Here is a 9233-nt window from a genome sequence, read left to right as displayed (position 1 = left end):
GAGTCCAAGGGCCTGGGCTCAAGCCCTATGGCTGGAGTCTCACTGCTGCGCTGCTTCTGGTTGCACAGCTCCTATTTCACAGCCTGTCTTGAACACAGTCCAATGAAGCTCTATTGAGTTTTGCTCCGAACTTAAAGGAAATCGCAGGGAAATCGCAGGGCCTGCACCCCTGGCCCACAAGCAAAGCTTCTACTTCCTTTTTACTTGGAGAAAAAAATTCGGGCTGTGCTCCAGGCAAAGCCAGACACAGGCATGGGCGAACCGAGTATCTGCCCAGGGCCCGGACAGAAATGGGACCTGAAAATGGTAATTTTTATTAGTATTATCATCATTATCTCTGGTGAAGGGGGCTGGCTCCAGGTGACGATGCCCCTCACCGCCTGCACCCAATTTCCCAACCCCTCTATCCACTTCATTCTGCTGCGCTGGGGCTCTTGTCCCAGCATCTCCTGCAGCAGCGGCCAGGCACACTGGGCTAAGCTGAGGTGCACCCCCCCAGGGCAGTGGAAAGATCCTGCTCATCTGCTCTTTCCAACCTATTTAAAGGGGGTCTTTTGGGGGGGGCTGAGTCCTCGCCCCCGGGCTGCGCTTCCCACTGTGGGGAGCCCCATTCCCATGCCCATGCCCATGCGGCTGAGTACCCGTCTGCAGTACCGCCGGCGCCCGCCGGGGGCCGCTGTGGCGAGCGGCGCCGCTCCCCGCGCCCAGGCACCGCCCCGTTGCCGCGCTGGCGGAAGTGCCGCGGCCGGGCAGAGGGGGAGGGGAACGATCGCGTCCGGCCGCGGCGGCCGGGATGGAGCACCGCAGGATGAACCTGCCTCACGGCCCCGACAACCTCTGCTTTGACAAAGACGAGTTCATGAAGGTGCTAGGGGGCAGGGCGGCGCCCGGGGACTGGCGGCGTGCGTGCGTGTGTGTGTGTACATGCGCGCCGCGTTGAACGCTGGTGGGTGTGCGGGGGGGAGAGGGGACGTGGTGCGCATGAGTGCCGTCGAACGCTGGTTGGGGGGTGTTGGTTAGGCGGTCGATGAGGATGCGGTGCGCATGCGCGCTTTGTTGTGCCTTGGGGCTGGGGGAAGTGAGGAGAGGAGAGATGGGGCTGGGAAAAGGTCTGAGGGGGAGGGGCTGGCTGGGGGAAGAGGGGGAGAGCTCCCAAGCTCCTCTGGCACTGTCCTGCCCTGCCCTGCCCTGCCTCAAGAGCTTTGCCCCAAGGTGGTAACAGAAGTAGGAGCTGCCAGTGAGCAGGTCAGGCCATAGATGCATCTTGCCCAGTCTCCTGCCATGCTCCTTGATTAAAAGGGGACAAATAGGCCTGCTGCACCTCTTGGTGCCCTTCCTTGTGCTGAGCCTGTGACCCATGCTGCTTTCTCTGCTTTTCTTACTAGTTGTCCCAAGAATCAGGCATTGCGCACACTCTGTTAACAGCGGGGCAGGCTTGCATTGGGTCGGGGCAGAGAGTGGATGCTGCAAGGGAGAGTGACCCAGGTCTAAGGAGGGTTTTCCGTACTTCATCTCTTGCTTGCAGCCTCCAGGCTGGAAAGTTTCCAGACCGAGGCCATGTTCCTGACTCCTGCGCTCAGTAGCTATCGATGCCCTGTTCCTCCAAGGGAACGGGTGCGAGCGCTTTTGGGATCTGGCTGCACAGTCGGTTAGCAGCTGCTGCCTCCAGTGGCAGTGTGTTCCCAGCTGAAGCCACCCCATGTCTGAAGAAGAACTTCCATTTAAACTGAGCACCTGCCCCTTTTGTTTCGTGGTATTGAGAGATAAGGCCCATCATAAACCCCCGTTTACTTTCTTTTCGCCCTTTTGCATCTTGTAAATGCCATGTAATGAAACATGTGCCTGCTCCTGGAGGCCCTAGCCTAGGGGGACTTGCTTCTGGTTACAGGGCAAGAAGGGGGTTTGTGGAGCCCTGGCTGGGAGGGCAAGCCTGACCTCTCTCCCCTCCAGTGAACTGCATGCAGCTCAGAGGCCCTGAAGACACAGTGACCCCTGTGGCATCACTAACGCTGAAGCTGTGATAGTTCATGTGCCAGATGGGTTGTTATCTCGCAGCGTTGCTAGTGCTGCCACTTGCCAGGCAGTAGGAGGCACCCAGTTCAGTTGAGGGGGTACTACATAACTCTTACCTTGGCCCAAACTCCTACCCCGAAACCTGGGGAAATGATTTCTGCTTGGGTGTTCCCATGTGAATGAACTTCCCCATGCACAAGCAGTATTGCCCTATAACAGGGTTTATTGATGAGGGAGGAGGGAAATGGGGCATCACACAGATCTAGGAAACCCTTAATAATCCGTAGCCCACCTAAACCCACTCTGAGCCATTCAGAGTTCATTGTTAGTCCCAGACAGGGTGAATGCTGTAGCCAGTAGAGCCAGTGTCACAGAACAGGCCCTTGCTAGTTCCCTCCTGGTTGGTGGGTTGCGGCAGCTGTTGCTGCTCTGTAAAGCATTTTCTGGCAATCTGAAAAATGACTTTAGAAACACCTGAGAGAGAGGCACTTGATGTCCGAAAGCTTGTCCCAACTGTATGGTTGGTTCAGGAAAAAGGTATCTCAAAAGATCCTTGCTGCTTGGGGATTTCCTGGAACAGTCATGGCTACAATAACTTTGAAAACCTCAAGCAGTAGCAATACAGAGAGACTGGGACTGGGTGAGGCTCTCTTATGAAGTAATCTGCAGACTGAAAAAGCTAGAAAACTATATTACAGCGAGAACTGAGATGTAGGAAGTAAAAGAAAAAAGGCTAACCTTTAAATGAGATGGTCACAAAAGAGAATGGATGAATTTGATACTTTGTTTGTTCATGTCCAACTTGGGACTTTAATAGGACTTTTTCTAGTGGGTTTACTGCCACTGGAGGTGGGTTAGGTTCATAGCAGTAGTAGCAGACTCAGTTTCCGAGGGTAGGGACTTCAACTGTTTCTGTATCAGATTTGGGTAAAAATGTTACTGCTGCTGGAAGCTGAGTTTAAAAAGTTAGTAAATTGAGCCTCTGGCACTTTTATAAAAGTGCTTGATGATGGCTTTGCCTGTGCAAAAAATAAAATAAAATAAGCCTCCTTGTCATGGGTCAGTATTGCAGGTGGTAAAGTTCCTATTTCAGTTGTAATCATCATTAGGGCTGGTAGAAAGTCACAATGTGCGTGTCCTTGGAAAGGTCAGCCTCTGTGTATCTTCTTCACTTGACCAAGGTTCATGGCTCCCAAGCTGGCTGCCTCAGTCAGGAGTCTAGAAGTCCTGTGATGGGCTTCAAGAGCAGATATCCTTCGGGCCATGGCTAGGGATCCCAGGGCTGTCAGGCTGGCCAGAAGTGCCACTGGACTGAGTCCTTTGGCATTGCAGGGTGGTGCTGGAGCCATGCTTGCTGCTGAGGAGTTGAGCAAGTGAGTTGGCAGGCAGTGCTTTGTCAGAAACCCACCTGTGGTTGTTAGGGAGATTTGTCAAAAGTAACATTTGCAAAATGTTTTGCTCTTGAGGAATCAGCATTCTCCATAGAAAATTATTTAATCAGAAAATAATTCACTCTAGTCATCAGGCAGAAAAGCACCACTCTTGATAAATGTATGTTGAATTTTTTTCCTCTTTCTTTTTTGCTCTGAGAAATGTTTTTGGCATGGTCTTATTTAGATTGAGGATATTTAGATTAGATGAGTGCCTTTATTTTTATTTATATATTCTATTTTTCAATTTGGGCCTGTCACCATTGTCTAGGGCAGTGATTGTCAGCCATAGTGCTGGAGCACCCTGGAGTGTTTTGAGATCCTTTCGAGGGGTGCGTACACATGTACTAACTTTCTGACAGGTAAGTCAACTTTAAAAAAGTTAAGTTGACTTAACTGTCAGAGCGTACACATCTATGTGGAGCAGAATTGACTTAAATGCAGTGTTAGTTAAGTTAGTTGTATTAGTAAATTGACTTGGCTCACAGGATAACTGCCACCATGTCAAGGCGCTGTACTTGTGTATAAAATCCAGTGTTCCTTTATACAAAAATCATGAAAATAGGGGGAAGTGAATGGAAATACAAGTGACATAATGCAGAAATTTAGTTAAGAAAAACTCCAGATAGTAGTTAATGTTACATTTTCTAGTAAGACTTATTGAAAAATTTAATTTCAAATTTAATTAAAATACATTGTAAACTTTTTTTTGAATAACTGTTTTATAGTGTGCTACAAAGTTGTATGCTATTCATGTAAATTTCATAATACTTTAAATTGCAAATATAGTAGCTGGGATCACAGTTACACAGAACTGTTGGTGTTTAATGGCCTGATAGTGTGTCTGAAAAGGATAATCTGAGAGTACAGTATCAGTCTTGTAAACTTTAGGTTGGGCATGGCAGCTGTTTCTAGTAGTGGTTATTGCAGGTATATAACCAACCTGTCAGCTGAATTTAGGTTCTGCTACCTGTTAGGTAAAAATCTCATCCTTTAATCCCACTAATTTGTGGACAGAGTCCCAACTGATTGCTTTTCTGGTAGTAAAGTTGGGAGGTAGTCACTCTAAAGAATCAATGCTTTGACAGTTTTGTTGTTCCTATTTATTTAGAAAATGTTATTTGGATAATGGGAATGCAGTGTGAAAATGAACGTAAGATCAGATATCTTTTGCCTTGAAGAGTTGAGTCATCTTTAGAATATATAGGCTTCTATCTCTCTCTCACTTTGTGTATTTAGCATCTTAGACATTTTCATAATTGTTCCTCTGGATAATACGGCAATCTTCAAGGGTAGTATACAGAGGTGTTTTCTTTTTTATTGGGGGGTGAGATTAAATAAACAAATTGAGCTTGATTTTGGTGTGTTTATTTTTTTTTTTAAACTAGTTTCAGCTGTATGTATTTCACAGATTGCATTAAATGACTAATCAGGTGCTTTTTAAACGAGATTTAAACCATTGAGAGACCCTTGATTTTTTTGTATCTTCATACCAGAACTTTGATTTGCCTTTTTTCATAAGATGCCCTACATAAAGCTAGGTTGATTCTAGTTACAGTGGCTTGGCAGATCTCCAAAGGAAATGCAAGAAACATCTATCTCTTGCCTTGGGGTCAGTTCTGAACAAATGTTCCAATATGGTACTAGGAAGCATTCTTCCGTTGGGATGGCTTTTTTCTAGATGAGATATAAAACTAAGTACTTGATCATTTGTGATCAATGTTTCCTAGGACAGCTTTCTGCTGGTATGCTAATCTTGGTTTCTGGCTAAATGCTCATTTGGGTAAATGTTTGTCCTATTTCAATGCCTGTGTAGTTATAAATGAAACTTATCCAGTAGCTTTTCTGGTACTACTACATTTTGATTGCATTACCTCCAAAACATAGATCTGATTTTTTTTTTTTTTTTTTTTTTTTCCAATCTGGTTTGGTATTCTCCTGGAGATATGTAGAACCAAAAATACTGCACTCACACATGCTTTAGAACTCTATAATTCTATGTCTGTATCCTCATGAATTGTATATAAAAGCTGATTGCTAGTGTTCATGTAAATCAAAATAATACACACTACTATTTCCTTATAGAACACAAGTTTTGTTGATAGGATGTAGAAATGAGAAAAGCGATTTGTCTGGGACAAGTTTTGCATTCTACTCAAAGTAGACCCAAAGCTTTAACTAAGGTGCTATCTATTGTCTTGCTGGCTCGACCAAATTTACCTAATTTTTTCAGTAAGTATAGTTTCCAATTCAATGAGAAGGAAACTGGATTGCATTAACATTCTCCAGGGGATTTTAAATGGTCTATCTCTTTCTTAAATGTGCACTGTAGTATACACCAAAAATATGGTATTATTTTAATATCTTTTTGGTGCCTTTAAATTGTTTCCAGTGAAAGGTCATTAGATAACAAAAATAGAAACTTTGACTACATTGACTTTTGCTGCCGGTTGTGCTCTGTCCTCATCCAAGCACAATGTCTCCAAAAGTTGAATGTGCATTCAAAAAAATGTAATGCTTATTAAAGTAATAAAATCTCTTTCCTAGGCATTTTCTAGACAGGGTTTGAATATCTGTATTTTTTGCCTTTGTTAAATACGTACTCCTAGCAACAGCAAAGTTGTCTCTGCTAAAGAATAGGCTAGAATTTTAATTAGAAATGAAAGCTTGGGGGGGGGGGGGGTTATGGTTTGTTTCTCAGTGGGTAGTTTTTGGCAGAATCCTGCTCAAGCTCTCCTCTATGTCAAACTCATGAAGTAGATTCGAATCCGGTCTGCGTAAATCTTATTCACTTATTATCTTATGCAGTCTGGTTATAAGTTTTCAAAGAAAACTAGAAACCCATGTCTAATAAGATCTGTCAACAACCCCCAAATGCTTACCTGTGCTACAGATGCTGCTAAGTCAGGCTGTCTGCTAGGACACTGTTATTCCATGACCTTTTATAACGGCGGTGGGCAAAATACGGCCCGCGAGCCAAATCCAGCCCGCCAAGGGTATTTATCCAGCCCGCGGTGAGTCCCTTGGTCCCACCACCCCCAGGCATGCAGTGGGGCTGAGATGGTGGGACACCTGGACTTGCTTCCCAACAGTGGCAGTGGCTCCATCTGGCTGCCACCACCAGACTTGGCCCCGCTGCCCAGGCACCCCACATCCACCACCAGGGTGGGAGCTGCATAGGCAGGGCGTGTGGCTGGGCAGATGGGATGGGGTCGTGGGCAAGCAGGGAGCAGCATCTGGGAGTGGGGCAGGTAGGAGGGGCCAGGATGATGGGGCGGTGACAGCACGGGGCCAGGGCACAGCTGCGATCTGCTGGCCATGTGTCCCCGCAATGGACGCCGGTTCTGTGGGCAGTGGCATGTAGGGAGCAGATTGTGGCTCTGCTCTGGGCCCTGGCCACATGCTGTCCCTGCCTCAAGATCCTGTCCCCACCCACCTATCCCCCTCCTGGACACGGCTCCCTGCCCATCCATGGCCCTATCCCATCACCCTGGCCACATGCCCTGCACACATAGGTCCCAAGATTGTCAGGCAGCAATGTTATGGGGGTTGGGGCCCAGGGCAGAGCCGCAGTCCACTCCCTGCACACCCCTGCTGCAGAGCTGGCACCTGTTGCAGAGACATGTAGGGGGCAGATCATGGCTTGGTCCTAGCCATGCGTTATCACAGCCCTGCGATCCCAGCCCCATCCCCTTCTGCCCATTCTGCTCTGGGATGCCACTCTCCATATACCTGCAGCCCTGTCCCAGCCATCTGCTCCAGGGCAGAGCAGAGCCACTTTGGGAATTTCAGTGAGCTGTCACACAGGCTGGGTCAGCTCCTTCACCCCCTCAAACAACTCACCAAAGTTCCCTAAGTGGCTCTCAGGCCCAAATAATTGCTCGCCCTTTTGTTATAATGTTCTTCCAAATCCCCAAATCCCTCATTTGAAAAGTTTTTATATTAGGTGAACAGTAACAATATTTTCACAAAATAGCTACATCTTTGCATCTGGGAGAATTCTTACCACTTTCAGTACTCACTAAAGCCTTACAGCAGACTCTCTGCGCCTTCCAGGAAGGGGCTTGTACTTCTGTTTTAAACTCAACCAAAAAAGCTTTATTATAGGAAGTGGGCTTTTTTCTTTAGTCTGGACTATTTATTAACATCCCTGTACCTTGTTACCTATTTCCTTTTCAGCCAGACTTCGATGTCGATCGCTTTGTGTCCGACTGCAGGAAACGTGTCCAGCTGGAAGAGCTCAGAGATGACCTGGAACTCTATTATAAACTCCTAAAAACTGCTATGGTAGAGCTCATAAACAAGGACTATGCAGACTTTGTTAATCTTTCAACAAATCTGGTAGGTTTTCAAATTGGGTTATGTACTTTTGTGTTCCGCTTTTCAACGTGATCTTAATTGTGCCTCCACATAGCCCAAGAAAAGAAGGCATTCACTTATAGGTAAAGAACCCTTAACTTGTTGAACCTCAAATTATGAGATATTAGAAAGTATTTATTTTCTTTATAGAAAGTATAAAAGGTATATCCTGTAGATATAGCTACTACACATCTGTAGCAAGATGCAAAACAACAACCCTGGTTTATTCTTAAAAGATATGTTCATATGAAGGTAATGAATTTCCCCAAATACTTGATGTGAAGAGCAAGTACATAGAACACTTCTGGAATAAAGTATTTACCTCGAGTGGTAAAGGTCTGAAATTCCACTATGAATGCTTATAAGCACGCAGACTGTGTAATAACTTAATCCAGCTGACAGATCACCACAGATTGTTGTCAAAAGAAAATGTCTTCTCTCCTGCATCTTCTATTCTTTTTGCCTTCCATACTGGTGATTAACAAATAAATTGCCCTTAAGTGTAATTTATTATATTTTGTTTGTTCTTATGTTTATGGTATATAACAGAATACAACATACAAATGCACAATGTGCATAGATCCTTATTTTTCTTAATTTTTCTGTGCTTTTTGTCACCAGTAGTCTCATTGATCTTTTTGGATGCCTCCATTATAGCAGGGTTGTCAAACATATGGAAACAGTCTATCCAGAGCTGGAAACTAGAGTCATGACTGGGGAGCTGGCTTGCTGCAGAATCTGGGGCCCTTGGATGTGGTGATTGGCAACAGGAGGACAAACAAGGGCTGATGCCACCCTATTTGTCTTTCAGCCACTTTGCCTGTTGACACCACTTTGGCCTTATCTCCTTGGTTGCTGGCCATGCTGTCACCCTGTGCTGGAGTTGCCACCACCAGTGCATGCCCCATGCCAAAGCTAGAGCTGCAGCTATCGCTGTGTGCCCTGGGCCAGAGCCACCCCATGTCCTGGGCTGGATGCAGGCTATGAGGAGCCCTGTTGGTTCAGATCCAGCCCAGGGCATGAGGTGAGTTTGACACCCCTGTATTACAGTAACAGACAATCACATTAGCATATAATCATTTCAAATGAATTAAGATGACTTTTTTGTGAGGATAGTATGTATTTAATTTCCAACATGCTTATAGTTCAGTGCTGTACTAGTGGATTGTATAAAAAAAAAAAAAAATTCATGCGTTAACTGAAATAATTTGGAAGTCATTTGATTATAGTAATGCATGTTTTGGTAACTTCTTTAGGTGGGCATGGATAAAGCCCTTAACCAGCTTTCAGTGCCATTGGGACAGTTACGAGAAGAGGTCATGGTATGTTCATACCAATTGTTATGTTAAAATAGTTTGGTAAACTTAAATGCTTTATCTTATGAATATTAATTGTTTTTTTTAAATTACCCAGATTTATAATTCATTAGTG

The 9233-nt window shown here is 45.4% G+C and overlaps 1 protein-coding gene across 2 annotated transcripts in view; it reads left to right on the top strand.

Annotated features, from left to right (window-relative positions):
- Positions 1-732: 732 nt before the first annotated feature.
- Positions 733-9233, top strand: part of COG2 (component of oligomeric golgi complex 2) — a 45141-nt gene continuing 36640 nt past the window's right edge. The window contains exons 1-3 of one of the 2 annotated variants that reach the window (XM_006267912.4): positions 733-865; positions 7623-7784; positions 9059-9124. In XM_006267912.4, coding sequence (XP_006267974.1) covers positions 794-865; positions 7623-7784; positions 9059-9124 — 300 coding nt within the window. In that variant the 5' untranslated portion in view covers positions 733-793. The remainder of the gene's footprint in view (positions 866-7622; positions 7785-9058; positions 9125-9233) is intronic. The other variant, XM_019479831.2, reaches the window with a different exon arrangement.

Source organism: Alligator mississippiensis, chromosome 1 (genome assembly GCF_030867095.1).
Source record: "Alligator mississippiensis isolate rAllMis1 chromosome 1, rAllMis1, whole genome shotgun sequence".
NCBI lineage: Eukaryota > Metazoa > Chordata > Crocodylia > Alligatoridae > Alligator > Alligator mississippiensis.
This window is presented reverse-complemented; position numbering and strand designations above follow the sequence as displayed.